Below are 18,216 nucleotides of genomic sequence, written 5' to 3'. Positions count from 1 at the left end.
ACCGGGAATGTATTATTTGGGTTATATAGGAGCTTGCTTCGGCTCAAACTAGTTATTTTACTAATGAAAGGTCACTAGGATTTCCTCATTTTAAAAAAAATGGTGGATATCATTTTCCAGGATCCTTTCAAGTACTGGCTGTGTTAGTGTACACTAGACACTAGACACTTATGAAAGGTCACTAGGATTTTCCTAACTAAGTAGCAACGGATAGCAGCAGCGGCAGTAGTAGCAGCGTCAGCGGTAGGTGCATTGGAAATACTTTTTTTCTTTAGTAAATAACATAAGGGTTGTATGCAACGCCACGATCGCAAGGTTGAGGTAAAACTACCTGAGGTTGTTTGTTACATTACTCGCATTGTTTCAACCAAGATCAGTTTCCACCAAAGGCCCACTTTGCATAAATTTGCTGCAAATTAGGCACCAATCCAGTTCACTTTGCTACGCTGGTTACCTTTTATCGAGAGTGCGCAGGCGCTCGTCTATGCAAATGTTTTACAGCAATGGCACGGACCCTCACTCATATTTAGGAATCACACACGACGCACTCGATCGAGGCAGCGAACCGACCGACGACGCCCGGTGGTATCTAAACAAGAGCCGAACAGAAACAATGAAATTAATGCCCACTTTTGCGACACATCATCCGCAATCGAGAGTTAGGACCCACGGATCCGTGCGTGTAACCCAAGCCTCTTTTGCAGCGTGGTGATCTGAAACGAGAGCACTTGTGCCGAACCTTATACCTACTTAGCAGGCCACGGACGAGAAAAAGGAAAGGGTAGTCGATATGCTAGACTGCTTGATTTAATAGCTAGTAGGGGACTTCGCAGAGATTTTCGCCAAAGATCGCTCCGGGTTTGAGTATGCAGCAGCCCAACCGGCAGCTGCTTGAGTATGCAACACGATTTGTTTACTGTCGTAAGTGCAGGTATGAAAGCGGAATGTACATGACTAGACCTAGGCACGCACGCACTGAGGTCTAGGCTTTCGTCATTCGTTTCCTCTTCAGTGACTTCGTAGAGGTGAAAAAGTGGCATTTCGGCTAGAAACTCGAGTAGCAACACGGCCCGGGTGTTTCTGCTGAAGTGCGAACGGTGAGACCTCCTGTAACTGGACATCTTTCGCGGCGTTGTTGCTGCCTGTGATACTTATTGTTTAATATTCGGCGAGTGGTTGTAGAATATTGACAGCTCGAATAGGTTGCGATGGCCTCGCCGTAGTCTCTGATGGGAGAAGTTTGTTTTCGAAAATGGCCAATCCGGATTTATTGCAATAATTCAGGTTGTGAGACTGGGATATGGGACATGTTTCGGATAGGTAATAACTTAAACACATGATTCTTTTCTTCATTTCCATTTTATTTTCAGTTATGTTCTTATACTGGTGTGTTTTTGGAAACATACGATGTTGACAAGTAGATTTCACCAAATTGTTGTTTAGTTAGATATTTAGCTATTTACAAGTTTCCGTTTGCTCTTGTAGTATGTTTATAAGATCAAATTTCTATAGACAATAATTTGTTCGCGAAGATAGATTTATTTATACTATATCCTAATACAAGTTTTTACAACATTATACAATTGGCTTGGAAGGTAGCATTCACTTTTAACATTGGGAAAAAAAACCGCACTTGGCTTTTCCGACAATCGTTTGGTTCGATTATTGAATAATTATGTTTCGAACGTGAACATTGTTCGGTTCAATGGATTCGGAATAGGAAAATATTGCCCCGTAATTGCATAGGCACCGTTTTCGGGTAGCTTTTTTTTCTGTGCCCGAAACACTCGACGTCAAGTTTGCGGCCAGCTGATGCGTCACTGGCAAGGCCTTTGGTTTTTGGACTGGTAACAGCCGACATTAGTATTTTTTTTTTCTTCAGATGTTCGTAGGTGTGGTGCGATGCTTTTAGGAAATCGCCATGCCAATAACGTTTTTCTCGGTCCCAATCATCAGCCAGCCACCCTTTCTGGGTAGGAAAAATGTTTTTCAGCGAAAGTGTTCGACGATCTTTTTGTTGCATTCGGTTTGATTGGTCTGACGGTTCAACGATGTTTGTGTTTTTTTTTGTTTCAACGGAAGTTAATTTTCTGACGTAACAAAACTTTCGCCTTTTTCGCATCAAACTATGATTTGATGAATATTTTAGTGAAGATGGTCCAAAAATAATTACTTGCGTATCATTTTTTATTGTTCTTATCTGACTAATGTTTCAAAATTCATTGTTTTATTGTACAAGTTATTGAGCAAAGTTGTTAGAAATTTAAATAGTTTTATCCGGATGCTTTTCTGTAATATTAGCATTCCAATTTGTAAAAATGGCTTTAAATACAGGAAGTTTTAAATTTTTCAAATGAATAATTACTTTTATCTTGTACGGTTGATAGGTTATTGATAGTTTTGAACGTAATGTGGCTTACCGTTACTTGAATCTTTGTAGGTAGAACTATTTAAGATAAGTAAATAGCAAAAATAGTTTCAGAAAAATTGAAAAAATCTGCAACCTGAGACAAAATAGACCGTTTAGTGTGATGTTAAGCATTTAAAAAAGGTCTAACGACTTCTTTTTGGACCACCCTAACTAAGATTACAAAGAAAAAGCACAGTTTAAACAGAATTGGCACTCTTTATTCTATAAAATCGCCGTCACGATTAAGTTTGTCTTGTAACAGTCGTACTCCGCACGAATGACCTTTCCTAAGGGGGTCATCAAATTTTAAAGTTTCTTTGGTTCCGGCAGCTGACTTACTTTTTTAGTATAATCAATTTTCAGTTAAAATGTTGCGCGTCTAGACACTTTTGAAATTATGCAAAAAAAAAACGTAACTCAAAATCCACACATCGTAGAATCAAAGTTAAAAACAAAAATCGAAAAAAAAACTGATTCATAAATTCTTTCCTTCTACGCGCAAATTGGTTGGTAAAATTGAGAATCTTTAATCATAAATTTATTGATTGATTTCGACTCTACGATACACAGTTAATGAGTTAAAAGCGGATTATTTATTCTTGTTCATAAGTCGGAGAACTTGATAAACTCTCGACTTTTGTATCTTAGACTCCGGGCCGGACTTCGGAACGATACCGAAACGGAGTCGGATCGTAATAGACCTAAAATGAACTTCGAAGGCCGTTCCTGATTCATAACCAGGACGAACCGGACCGATACCCAGACCTAACTTATCGGTTTGAGGTCGGTCACAATACAAAGACATTAAAATTACTAGCCTTCCGCAAGATTTTCAATTAAACCTGGGCTTATAGTTATTAAAGATAAAGGAATTAGTAAATCTTATAGTTGGCTTCGCACTATGTTATTACAAGGTATGCATTCATTCCTCTTCGCCTGCTTCATTCACAGTTGCTTTATTCCCGTCCCGTAACAAACATGCAACGAAGCAACTGCATTTTTTATTTTAAACAGCTAACTAATACGATATAATGGTACAATTTATACAGAACTAGCTCTCAACGCTCTAGTCAACGGTGAAATAAAAATAAAGTTAAGCTAGAAGAAAATAGATTGCATGCTCGAGATGTACTTATATGACAAGCAAATATATAGGTTAGGTTAAAAAAAAAACTTCTCGCCTGCCACTAGTTCGTGTGTACAGGCTAAAATGGCTCGTGAATCACATCTAAAGTTTTTTTTTCTTGCTCGCTTCTTCGTGTGTACATATACAGAGTTTGACGTTACTCGATTAAAGTCGGAACACTTCACCGCGGGGACCGTAAGGCACATCGTATCCTTATCCGAACGCCGGCGTACGTCGATAGCAATCTTGAATATTTTCGCAGTAGTTGCTTTTGGAGTGACGAGAAAATTTGTATCAACCAATTGAGAGATTGACTGCCGCGGTTCACTGAACGGTGGGTGAAACTCGGTGCGGTTGTATATGTGTATTATAAAACAAAAAACTTGTATTGGTACTCTACATCTTTTGGTCATTTTGTACACTTTTCACCCACCGTTCTAGTGCTTCGCATGTAGTGTGGTTTTAGTTGCATGTCCACAGTATGTCAGTGTTTTTGTTCTGCTATTATTTCTACTTCTAACGCTGTTTATCTACACAGTCGTCTAGTCGATTTGCATGTTCGATTGGCAAATAACAAATTATTTCCGATAATTGCATGAAATAATTGATATTCACTGGGTGATAACCGAAACGGTGTGTCCCTTGTCTAAGTTTGTTTCGATTACTCCTCTCTATTGCCCGCTACATTCTCTACAGTGTCATTCCAGCTCCAGCAGTTGCCTGCGGCCTGACGATTCCGCTTCTGGGGTCCAATCTACACAACCTGCACGGTGGCGAACGCGCTGAACGTCACCTTCTTCGGGAATTCGGCACTATTGGAGCCACGCGTTTTGATGACTGGTTTCAGTGGTGGCCGGGGTTTAGCCGTGAGCAAACCAGCCGAGGTTGCCAGGTCTCGGAGTTTTTGCGATATGCCGGTGCCGGTTGACTTGTTGGGTGGTGCTATCACCTGGGGTAAGGCCGTCGGCGTTATGTACCTGTGAATGACACGGAAAACATGGAAAAGTGTTAATTAAACTCATAGTGAGAAGTTGTTACTGTTCATAAGAGTTCAAACAAAGAAGATATACAATGAAATTGATGACAAACTAGGGTAACAGCAATATTCTCCCAAATAATCATTAAATTTGTGCAGGAAAGGTAAGCAATCATTAAAGAAAGAGTCAATTAGTTTTGAAGATAGAATGTTTAAAATTCAAATGTCGAAAGAACTAATATTAAAACTCAACAGAATCATTGAAACTCTGGAATAGAAATGTTTCAATAGAAAAACATTTTTTTTTATGATTGAACCTAGATAAATAAATTCCAAGCATAACCTCTCAAATCGGTACAAAGATCTCCACTACCGAGCGAATCACAAATCGATTGCGTTTCGATTGACAGAATCACTAGGTCCTGATGCCTAAAATGCGCCAAAGACTTGCGGTTGTTAGTAACATACGCTTCGATTACACGGTTTGATCTGTAGCGACTTAAACTTCCTGAAATCGCCACTGAGTACGCGCAAGGTCTTGAGACAGCGTTGCCGGACTAAAGAGAGCTTATCGAAGCCTCTCTAGAGGACTGGAGGACTAGCCGTTAACAGTGCAGTAGAAGGTGCAATCGGGTTCAACGAGAGAAATCGACGAGGAGTGTCAGGCGATTTTGGTCGAGAGGAATGCAGTGCGAGCTTTGATGCTGCAACAAAGGATCCGTCAAAACGTGATGCTATAGAACAGAAACCAAAAGCTCCGCCTGGAAGAGCTGAAGTGTGGGGAAAAGAAGCAACTATATCGTTTTTAAGGAGGGCGTAGATTCTACATGAAATCCAACGCACCCCGTGCAGGCTTTTTGTCGCGAGGTGAAATGTGTCGGAATAAAGAGACAGGAATCGGAATCGGATAACGGATCAATGTGAGGTGATCGACAAGTGGAAGCAGCACTACGATGAGCACTTAAATGGAGCAGAGACTGAAGATCAAGACAGCGACTTCGTCAACACAGTTGATGAGGCAGAAATAGCGTACCACACTGTAGACGAAGTTAAGGATGCCATGAAGTAGCTGAACAACCACAAATCAGTTGTAGAAGATGGCATCGAAGCGGAGTTCATCAAGCTGGGCTCAGATAGGTTGGCCTCCTGTCTACAATAGCTGATAGGCAGGATCCGGCATACAGAATAGCAACTGGAGGAATGGATTCTCAACGTAGCCCAAGAAGTGCTTTCCGAATCTTTCACCGTCTCTTGTCGCTAGCAAGTAGGTGTGTGAGAAGTTATCAGTCCGAATTGCAGATGAACGATCAACAACGGACCAAATCCTTACACTGCGGTAGATCCTCCAAAGGTGTCGCGAATGTCAAGACCTCACACTCACCACCTATCCGAAGATTTTAAGGTCGCTTGCGACACTACCGATCGTGTATAGCTATGGAAAATTATGGACGAAATGGTTTTCCTGCGAAACTGACAAGACTGATCGATGCCGCAATAGATGGTGTACCACGATATGATGGTGAATCACGCAAAAGACTACGACAAGACTAAGGAATTTCCTGTCTTCTGGTCAATAGGAGTTATGATACGCATGGCCCTTAACATGCGAGGCAAGATCTTCAATATATGTAACTTGTAACTTCACTGATGATGTGAGTCCTACCGGGAGGACGTTCCAGGCAGCTGCTGAATAGTACACTAAGATGAAACGTGAAGCAGACAAGGTTGGGATGAAGGTGAATACGTCGTAAAACAAAGAATGTGCCAGCAGGAGAAGTCTACGTACGACACAATCGATTGGGACCAGCTATGGCAAATTATGCACGACTACGGATTTCCGGACAAACTGACGCAGTTGATCAAAGCGACGATGGATCGAGTGATGTGTGTAGCTCGAGTTTCGGGGGCACTCTCGAGCCCCTTCGAAACCCGAAGAGATCTAAGGCAAGGTGATGGTCTCTCGTGCCTACTGTTTAATATTGTCATTAGAAAAGCGGGGATTGACACGAGTGGCAGTGGCGAGTGGCGATATTCCAAAAGTCGGTTCAACTGTTTGGTTTCGCCGACGATATCGACATTGTGGCTCGGATCTTTGTGAAGATGGCGGATACGTACATCGGACTACGTCGAAGCCAAACGGATTGGACTGGTCATCAATGCATCGAAGACGAAGTAAATGAAAGGAAGGGGTTCACGACAAGACAGTGCTAACCTCCCATCTCGAGTTCAAGTTGGTGGTGATGAAATCGAGGTGGTTGATGAGTTCGTGTATCTGGGCTCACTGGTAACTGCCGACAACGATACCAGCAGAGAAATTCAACGGCGCATTATGGCAGGAAATCGTACATACTTTCGTCTTCGGAGGACGCTCCGATCGAGTAGAATTCGTCGCCGCACCAAGTTAACCATCTACAAGATGCTAACCAGACCGGTAGTCCTCTACGGGCATGAGATATGGACTATGCTCATGCGCCCTTGCGGTCTTCGAGCGTTGCGTACCATCTTCGGTGGACTGCAGATAGAAAACAGAGTGTGGAGAAGGCGAATAAACCACGAACTGCAGGAGCTGCTTGGGGAGCCATCAATCGTCCACACCGCTAAGATAGGCAGGTTGCGGGGGGTTGGGCATGTTGTAAGGATGTCGGACGACAGCCCGGTAAAGATGGTTCTTGAAACCAATCCGTCAGGGACGAGACGGAGAGGTGTACAGCGAGCAAGGTGGATCGATCAGGTGGAAGACGACCTACGGAACCTACGCAGACTGCAGAGCTGGCGAACTGCAGCCATGGACCGAGTGGAATGGAGACGACTCTTACGTACAGCAAAGGCCACACCATGGCTTGGGACTGTTTGGTAAGGTAAGTAAACAGGAGAAGTCTAGCGCGGTAGGGCTCGTATAGGCGAATGTCGAACGACGTTGATGAGTTCGAGATGGTGATGGAATTTAGGTACCTGGGATCATTGGTAACGTTAGTCAAATATTGCAGCAGAGAAGTCCTGAAGCGTATTACAGCTGCATGTCGGGCTTACTAGGACTGCACAAAGTTGTGAGGTCTGATAAACTTCATTCCGTACCAAGTGCACCATACACAAGAAGAACTTTATGTTTTTCATATTGCCGAAAATGAGGAAAAATTACAAAAAAAACACACTGGTTTTACACACTATGCCTCCTACGAACCTATTTTCAACAAAGCTGTCTTAAAATCACATTACCTATTAGTTTATACTCTGTTTAATGAGGATCATATGAGTTAGCTTATTAATTTCTAAGTATTTGCATGCCCTACTGGAAAATATATGTGAAAAATATTTTTTCCATTTTACAAGCCTTGTAAATCCTCACTTTCACAATATTATAGCACATTTTCTAAATAATTTTTCAAAGTGAATTATCATGATTTCCAGGCTATAACATGTCTACTGCAAGTAGAAAATAAAATGAGGCATGAAAACTGAATTTCATTTTTTTTTGTTTTGTCGCGACTTTTCAGGGTTCTGCCCCACAGTGCAGCGTGCCCAGTATCCAGAAAGTCGCTAAAGCTGGAAGGGTACGATGGGCTGGGAGTGTTATACGTGTAATACCGGACAACAATATCTCAGAAGTCTCAGAAGATTTTCATACAGCACTGCACACCAACCGTCTCGAATTTAGCCGGTACAAGGTACGCAGCGAGTTAGATGGTCGATGGTAGACAGACCGCTAGACACCAAGTGTGTTGGCGTAACATTGTGACACAGGTGAAATGCTGAGGGGAACTCTCTTTTCACTAGATTGTCAGCTGGTTATCTAATTCGTAAGCTTTTCTACTTGAATTTTTATTGTTGTTATGAAAACTCTCTTCGAAACTGGTGGAATACGAGAAACATGAAAAATAGGCGTATATAGAATAAAAGCAAATACCTCGATGCTTGTTTGCCACAACATGATCGACAGAATATCGAACCTGATTAACCTGGAATGCACTCTTCGAGTTATACAAGAGCCTACTCAAACCAATCATTTTACTAGTGGATGGCGACTAGGATGGTCCTAACTATTAGTAGCAGCGGGTAGCAGTAGTAGCGGCAACGGATATCGGAAGCGGTATTGGTAGCAGCGTCAGCGGTAGATGCAGCGGCACATCCTTTAGTAAAAGTTGCCTTCATGCGGTAGCGGCAGCATCATGTGTAGTGCGTAGTGACCGGCCTCTTTTAGGGAAAAGCAGTCGTATTTTGGCAACACACAAACTTTTCTGGGATGTTAGCAATGAAAATCAGTCGGCAGTAAATCGATCTCAGTTGCCACTTTGAATCTTTACAGGGCCACCACATCATTTCCAAAAAAATACACTAATAACCCGAGTAACACACAAAACATGTTAGAAAAGAATTCACAATGACAGCAGTCATATAAGAGTACTATAAGCGCAATTCAAAACTTGTGTTGTTTTGTTCTTGTTCTCGAGATGTCATTTCATAGCATAAATGTATTTTATAGATTATCGAATATAAACTGCCGCTGCTTATCTGTAACTTGTCTTTATAATGTTATCAAAACAGTACAGAAAACAACTCAAAATACAACATTTGCGAGAAGTTGTTTTTCATCAGTAATTCAACCACATTTCGAACACAAACTCGGTTTTTCCTGGTTTTGGAGATGTTTTTTAATAACACGAGTTAAACAAACAATAACTATAACACAAATGACACTTGTCTTCAAGTTGTCTTCCAAAAGTTTGCACTATGTAATAAAAAAACTGTGTATGAAATGCCCAACCGGGGCAGCCGCGCGCGTTCAATATTACGCGCATAATAACAACACTACGTACCTGCAAAGTGCTTCCCTTAAGGTTGTTCTTAGTATTTAGCAGCCAACGCTAAATTAAATGATTTCAATAAAACTATTCGAGGTGGGTCAAAATGTGCCGTGAAAAGATAAACAAAACGTTTGCAGTGCAACCAATATCTTTTCATTTTATGTTACCGTATATCTAACAATGATTTCTAGCTTTGTTATATTTTAAGTCTAGATAACGTTGAAACTATGCGAAAACAACTTTAATATTCAAGCTACAGAAGCAATCCATTTTGAAAGGTTGTACATTGCTTTTTATAATCAATTTATGATTAATTGAAAGTGCCACTGACGAGACAACTGTCGATCTGGTTGCACTGCGCGTAACAATACATTTGCGCATGCGCTGGGTAAATGTTGTCATAGCAACGCATTTGCGCATGCGCTTTGTAATGGCGAATTCTGACCCACGAATGCGCGAATTTCTTTATTGCACTGGGTCAGTGCAGGTCTACCCAAGAAAAACAAATGGCATTGCGATTTACTACGCATGTAAGAAAGAGATGCCAGATAGTGGTTTACGAACTAAGCCCATGCGGTGATGGGGTAAATTGACTTTTCGTAATGAAATAAGTCAGCGAACATTCTATAATGCATAATCTGTTTTCCACTTATTGACAAATAGAAAACGGTATTCAATGAATGGCGCATGATTTTTTCGAAAGTAAAACACAATGTTTCATTATGAAATTTGACGCGCACGTAGATTTTTGTATTACAAGCATCGAAACGTTGATCTAATATTGTTTTTTATTTTTCGGTGATTATACGAAACGCCATAATCACTATTTTTTTATTGTTTCTAATATGAATCAGCGCCACTCTGCAATCTTTTTATTTTAAAGTTTTATGCTTGCGTCAACGATGTTTTGATTAGTTAGCAATTACAACTTGAAAATAACCTGTTTAAAACGTTTTCTTACCGTATTGGTACTCGAGATGTATTTTGCAGCTTTAGTCTAACAAGTTGGCTTGCTTTCATGAAGTTATATAATACTTCATATAGCACCAGTACTTGTTATAGTAGCCTTCAATTTTTGCGCTTTTCTGGTGATATAGATGTCATGGAAAAGGTAATGTCAACTGAAATCTATAACTGAAGGTTGTATTAGAGGAGTTATCCCAACTGTTCTATAACAACGTGTGTTACTTGGGAAATAATGTTGGATAAAAGTTATTCACAATGAGATAGGATAGTTTATCGTAATCCTCCTCAATGCGTAAATGCAATTATTACAACGAACAGCTTTATGGGGTTCACGACCCTTGCGGTCGTGGCTTTGCACATAACCCTTCTGTTATTTCTCAAATACACATGCAACATTCTTATGACAAAAATAGTTACCAAAAATACTTATCATTCGAAGTATAACCCAGCAACAGTTTTGTCCATTCTTTCTAGTAGAGCTCTAATACCGTATTTTAAGGGTTTCCACGCATCAAGCAATTTTTCGATATCTGCAGAACTGATAATCAGCCAGACCATGTGCGCTCGAACGGAACAAGTAATAATAACACGGCACAAATTCTGTTGCATGATTTGGCTAGGGATAGAGGACTCCCCATTTGAGCATTTCTATGTAACTTCAAACGACTTTGTCAGTGTGAGGACGAGCGTTGTCATGTAGTAGAATCACTTTTCGGTGTCACTGCCCGTATTGTGGCAGTTCGCATCAATTGAGCGTTCCCCAGTTCTCCTTCATCAGCTAATAATAAATAACATCGAACTGGTCCCATCAAATACACAGCATAGCATGCGCAGCGTGTATATTCGGCCGTGTCGATGACGTAGAAGCATGAGCGGGCAGTTACCGTAACGTTCTGTTCTCTAAGTTACTGTAATGAATACTCTTTTTATCACCCGTCCTGATGCGTTGAAAACAGACGAAAAAATAATGCTCAACGTCCCTTGGCCGCGAATCGTAAGGAACCCAAGTTCCTTGTATTTGAATGATTCCCAAAGCATGTGTCTTGGCCGATAACTTTTAATACCAAAGCAAGCTGCTTCTGCGTTTGGCATGGATCTAAGGTTTAAAGCCTTCCTTCACGCAGTTAGTCGTCTACTTCGGAAAAGCCGTCTCTGAACCGACGGAACCAATCACGGCACGTTGTTTCACATACAGCAGCATCTCCGTAGACACTTTCTTAACTTTCGATGTGCTTTAGTCGCCGTTTTCTTTGAATGAAAGGGGAAAAGTAGCACTACCCTCAAATGACGACTATTTGTCACACAACCAGACATTTACACATAACTTAAATTATATGATACAAAGGCAGCGTTACAGAATAACAAATTGAAATTTTTTTCGAAAAGTTCTCGAAAAAGCACTCTTGCAGCAAGTCCCTATCCGACATTTGATTTTTAATGACATCAAGATTGGAATTGGAGGTATCGTCAGCAAACAAACGCAGGCGCAGTTTGCCATGCAACCTTGGTTTGGCTATGTCGTTTACGTAGATTAGAAGCAGCAATGGGCCTAAATTGCTTCCCTGTAGAATACCCCAATAAACAATTTTGTTGGATAACGGCTTGTTAAGCTATAGTTCAGCCGAAATCCACTGAATAATAGCTTGTTGAGCAGTAAAACAACAAAATTGTTTGCTGGGACCAACAGTCATCAACAGAATCATTTCACACGGATTACTTTTAGCTTTGTTTACCCCATATCTCTGCTTAGCTCATCTCGTTTAGATATGTCACAATCGACCAGCATTTCCTACTGGTGCCATCTATTGACAAATAGCGACTTATTCACGCACCTATTAAACGAAATGAAATGAATTGCTGTATGTTCACTTTTGGCTCAAAAATTGAGTAGCAATTAATTGTCGATTGAATCAGGGAAGAAAGCTATCTATCTATCTGTCAAGCATCGTGTAACCAACATATCCGGCAATATGGCGTTTGTTTTGGTTTTGGTTCTGTTTGGTCACGAAACTGATCGATGTGAAATATTATGGAATTAAATCGTTTTTTATCAAAACTCGAGAAACCGCGGAAAACTCTCACGAATGTGTTGTGCAGTGATTTTTTCCCCCATTATTGTTCCTAGTTACAACGTCATGGACCAACAAACGTCATGGACCAACAAACGTCATGGACCAACAAACGTCATGGACCAGAGTTGATCTGCGATAACGCACACATATATGAAATTTGACAGCAGTGAATCCCCTCTGGAAGAAAGCGACAAAAATCAGTAACACTCATGGTCAAAAGAGCACGGTTAGTCCTAGTTTCACTGGGACTGGGGATCTCTACTTTAAAAAATTTCTACTATAAGGCTATCACTGTCGAGACGCGTTTAACGTTGGAATACATCTTTCTTAACTACAAGGTGCGACAGGTCAAAAGCGAAATGTTTAAATTTTAATATTGGGCTAATTTGTGTAACTGATTTGTTTCTGTAGACAGTGTAATTGGTTACGTTGAGTTTCAAAGGCAGCATCAGAACATCGGCATTATTTTATTGTTAATTTGAAAAAAAAAAAAACGAACACCAAAGTAAATATTACGAACTTGCTGCTTGCCCAGAACACACTAAAATAGGTTTCCAGGGTGAAAGAAAGTCATTGTGTCACACGGGAACCCAGGAAGTGGAGGTTCACGGTCAAATTGGTTCGCACAAAGATTCCTCCCAGTTCAATAAGTTCCATCGGGAAACATGCCAAAGTAGCCAACATTTTATCAACATAGAGGACTTTCACGGATTTTCCAGCTAGTAGAGTGATGTGCCACTTCATTACGAAGCGGGTGAAGGTGCTACGTGTGACTCGTTCGAAGAATTTACTTTTTAGTTGAAAAAGGAAATACTAAAATCCTGCTCCAAATTTCTCCGAAGAAATGTTCCGGGAAAATCGATATTTCAGTTCCAGAACAAACATCTGATGGGTTTCACAATGTTTGACTGACCACTGTCCAACGGCTTGAAAATGCCATTTTTTATATTGATTCTGGTGTTAAAATCAAAACCAAGCATATATCGCTATTTTTAAGAACCTAGAGTTTTCCTGGTTGAAGGCCAACTTTTCTTAGGATAAATACGTTATTCTACAACATGATAGAGCGCCATATCACGCGTCACGCGTCGCTGATGGATGACATTAAGTTTCGGCCGAAAGATTTGTAGCTTCCTAGGAATTCGTAACTCTTTAGATTATTCAATTACAGGGCGACAAAGTACCTTTTAACGGACTTTCGATTCTTTTCTAGAACACCATGAAAGAATCGTACAAAACAAAAAAAAAAAACTTATCAGTTTGTTCCGTTCCTCTGGATGGAGACGTCCGATGCATTTTAAAAGCTGCTCCTGCAGCTAGCGTTATCCAGTACCTGCAAAGATGGTCTTTGGCAGGAGGGTGTCTTCACTACTGTTCTTTGGCACTTAGCCAGGGATAGCCAAGAGCGCAGCTTACTCTATCAGGCGATCAAAAACTCCTGTAGCAGTCTCGGGCCAGCGGGCCTTCGTTTTTTTACACAACATTTATTTGACACGGCACAACACAAATTAATGTTTTACGGAGCCAATTAAAGCGGGCCTTCGTTGTTTTACAAAGAAGAAACGGAACAGACTTCGCTTCACGGGACACAAATTAAACACACAACTGTAAAGAAAAACAGCAAAACGCGCACTGAGTTAACAATAACAACACGCGATGTGTGTTTCCTACCATTGACTGAGGCTAAACAATCTAATCCCGTGATGGCTGCCTCCACTGTCGACCAAAACAAACCCGCCGAGATATCGAAGTCAGTATTCAGCACACCACTTTTTGACAGCTAGATCGCGACCTATCTAACCCTAACAATTAATTCACATACATGACAAAAAATATCGTTCACAAACGAAAAACGTACGAATTTAATCGAATTTACGTGAACAATATTTAGCGCAAGTGGTGAGAGTTGTCATGTTGGGTACACGTTCTTAAAGCAGTATCCGAATCAGGCTTATTAATACATGAGCACGCTCTTGTCGCGTTACCCAAAATTAGGGAAAATTTCCACTCAATGCTAGAACTGCAACCGCACAGGTTACAACATAGCTGAACGGAATATGTTGTTTAATAGTTGAAACACGTACATTTTTGTTATCACATGGTTTTCATTTCATTGCGAAAAAAATTCAAGATTGATTGTATGGGAATAACATTTTCTATAAGATCAAAAGACATACGAAAATTTCCCACCAGTGCTAGTCGATTGACACAATTCGAGCGAAAATACCGGCTTTGAAGAACTAAAGCGCCTGTTTAGTTGTAACGAAGCGCATATAACGTCTTTGTATTGTGTAAATTTCGGTAGTTCACGCCTTTTGTATGGCCTTCATGGGACTCCCTCACGGCTACTTTCACGCGCGAAACCACGTACGGCTGTTGGTACAAAAGGTGATTCGTGGTGTGAATCTGAGTAGTTGACATTATTACAGTGATGTTATAAAAGTAGCTTCGGAGTGTGAATAGCTGCAACTGTGAAACTCTGAAATAAATATGAATTATAGTCCGTAGTCGTACGTCACGGGTGCGTATGTAGACTTTTTCACATAACCTTTTACTTTCTCCGATTCACAAAACTCTATAAAGGTGCAGAAAATTAATAAAATATAATAGGTATTTCACATTAAAGGAATCAATATTAAAAGTAGACGAAACGTCTGATAGGATGTGTGTTTTGATAGGTACAAGGCATAGAAACTAGAAATAATGCATGAGGAATCGAGAAGGATTCCGTAGGGAAAGTCGAAATTCATGGAGAGTGTCAAACATGCAGCTTGAATTTCGAAAAACGGAGGCCATCGGATAGCGGCATCGGTGATCATTCTAAGTGCATCAATTTGAACGAGTTAGCTGAACAACTGATTGAAATAATCTATCTCAGAGACATGTATGGATATGATTTATGCAATTTTGACAATGTAATTTTGTAACAATGGCCTAAAGATTTTATTTGTAATCCGCATGTTGGTTAGAGTTGAGTATTATAAAGCATGTTACACAAAACTTCCAAGTTTCATAACCGACTAATAATTTAATACCCTGCCTCAGGTCACTCAGAACTTGTTCCAATCGGTGACTAAACTATGGTGTAAATAATAATCACCCCTCTCGTAGAAACTCTTCTCATCGTTTAAATTGTCCCACAACTCTGAGGCATATTGCATCAACCGATTCTGTAAATCCCACGATATACGGCTAACCCTGTATTCGATCTATCGATTTCAATCGAGCCGCAGCTGCCCTTCAGCGATATCACTATTGGGCAGCATATCATTACTCTGTTTACTAATCCTCCTAAAAGCGTGTTGCGCAGACCATCGTTTTGGATTCCAATCGGTAGCGACACGGCCCTTCATTTGACTTGTTGTACACCAAAATTTAAACTATGATTTGCAACAACATGCAAACAGCCTGTGAAGTTACAACAAAATTGCCTAAAAAAATTCAGTTCGGAAGGCAAACCGGTACGGGTGGCTCCGAGCAACTGAGTCTCTTAAACTTCGAAAAGGTGTAAAACTCATCGTGTGAAATGTACTTGTTGTATCGGTTAAACTGTTTAGCGCCGGCAGCTATTTGTGCTGGTCGGTGCGGTGTTGAACCCCAAACTATATCTGTAGAATATGTAAATCAACGTGTCAGAAAAGTATACTAAGCTCTGAAATGACTAATCTGAGTTGCAAACGTGATAGACATGCCATGCTTTGAAACTGTAGCGAGTCGCTGTTTGTTCTACGTCTCCCGTCACAACACTGTAGCAGGTACAAAACCATGTGTGCTTCGTGCAGGTGAATGATTGACAGTTTACATAATCGATATCATTTGAACATGGTGAGAAAATAAATTCTGTCACTATGATCAGAAGAATGAAATGGTTCAAAAAACTACAATGCCAGTTTGTAGTCGTATTAGTCAGATATTATTAATAAATTTACACACCATCGCATTTGACTACAGCCAGTGGACGAAAGGGATGAATCGAAACGAGACAATCGCATTCGGTTACAAAATTGAAATTTGAGCCAAAATCGCATTCACTGCTGAATTGTTCAATAACATAATGTTTTCGTAACGAGCGATCTCCTCATTACGAGGAGATGAATGAACTTTAATTGACCAGAGGGTCTCCGGTCTCACGTCATAAACCGCTTTGGTAAACAGACGCAAAGAGAAAGATTAAGTCACCTGCGCTGCCGTCCAGGGCCGTAGGCTCGAACCGTAGAGGCACATTATACATGCTACGTTGCAATGTTGTGGTCGCACCGCACCGCGCGCTGGGGCCATTCAATGCTGGGGCCCTAGTAGGGTGTCAATAGAGCAGGCGCACCACCGCGCAGAGCAAATCCGCAGCCGCAAACATATTAAACGATCATTATGCCCTATTAGGCGAACTTAGTTCTGCCATAAATTTTACCAGCTTGCTTTCATCAGACGCGAAATAGTATTCATATTCTGCTGGCTGCTCTTTTCACTCTAGCCAAATCTTTTTCCGACGCGCGAGCAGGTATTTGCCAAGCAACATTTTATACTTATAAACATATATAGCACGGTTTAATTGCTGTATAATTATTGTTATAAATCATTGAAATACCAAATGGTTTAGTAGCTTAAAGGGGGTGACCAACTTGTCACTGCATTTGATTTGAGTCTATGCTGGTGTAAAGTGCTATAAAGATATTTTTATGTTTTCCACCTAGTCGTGAGGCACATGTGTTACTTCTAGAATAAAATGTATGCCTTATTTAACTGTTTGTTAATATTGACTTTAGAGAAATTATTACCTTTAATTTTTAGGTTTACAACTAACTAATTGAATTATTGTTATTATGTTATGTGTCACTGAATGTTAAGAGATTCTCCTCATCAGTGGCTTCAAAAAGGAGGTTTGTCCTCATTTTTTTATGGTGAGGAAAGCGACATGCTCTTTTTTCACTACGTCCTTGCGAAAAAGTGATAAAAAACATTGAAAACAAAAGTTTATTTAAATTTGTGATGGAATAGATGCTATTTTAACTATGTTTGTACCGGATGTAATTTTGTATAAGCTGTTCATACAAATTAGTTATTTTTTGTAATCGTAAACACCAAAACGAGCCGCTATACGAAATTGGTTCGCCATTTTGAATATTTCTTTCACCATCTCCCGCTTTTTCCAACTCGAAAAAAATTAGGAAAAACAACTTCCGACTGATGAGGTGCCCCTTTTAAGGTGGAACTGGAAAGTGGCTTTTTTCCATATAATTATTAGGTTCGGTATCTTCTGACCTGACGATTTTGAGTGTAAAAATGTAAGCTTCCACCTGATAAATAGCGCTCGAATTGCTACTCTATGAATACGTCAGCGGTGCAAACAATCGATCAAAATTTTACATACGTAATTTCAATGATTTTCAAGAAAATTATCTTGCAAAACTCGAGTAGGGAGTTCCACTTTAAACGAACATTTTGAAAAAGCAATCCTAATCCACCCTTACTAACACGCAGAGAATCCTACGTAAGAATCAGGATACATTAAACTCGGTGACGGAATCGTGAAAGGAATCGCAAACACGATCCGGAGGATTCCCACTCAGGATTCTTATTCTAGAATCCTAGAGCCATATACAGAGCATTCCTGAGGATTCTTTTTTCAGGAATCCTTTTCAAGGACGCTCACGAATCCAATGTGAGGAATCCTAGAGAATCTATGCGAATCGTATGTGTTCGTCCGGGCAGATTGCTCCTCCTAAAAATACAAAATAGATCTTGAGCTTGACGGCGACACATTTCGTAGTGGCTCCGCCGTGATAGATCTGAGTTAGTTAAGTTGCACAAAGAACTACGTATATGTTTACTATTTTCAATGTACACTACCCGCCATAAGTTTGGAA

General features: G+C 40.4%; 1 protein-coding gene across 1 annotated transcript in view; it reads right to left on the bottom strand.

Moving 5' to 3' along the window:
* Positions 1-1,340: 1,340 nt before the first annotated feature.
* LOC129730976 (uncharacterized) overlaps positions 1,341-18,216 on the bottom strand; it is a 196,723-nt gene continuing 179,847 nt past the window's right edge. Inside the window, exon 2 of the mRNA XM_055690649.1 lies at positions 1,341-4,513. Coding sequence (XP_055546624.1) covers positions 4,291-4,513 — 223 coding nt within the window. The 3' untranslated portion in view covers positions 1,341-4,290. The remainder of the gene's footprint in view (positions 4,514-18,216) is intronic.

This window comes from Wyeomyia smithii, chromosome 3, assembly GCF_029784165.1.
Source record: "Wyeomyia smithii strain HCP4-BCI-WySm-NY-G18 chromosome 3, ASM2978416v1, whole genome shotgun sequence".
Taxonomy (NCBI): domain Eukaryota; kingdom Metazoa; phylum Arthropoda; class Insecta; order Diptera; family Culicidae; genus Wyeomyia; species Wyeomyia smithii.
This window is presented reverse-complemented; position numbering and strand designations above follow the sequence as displayed.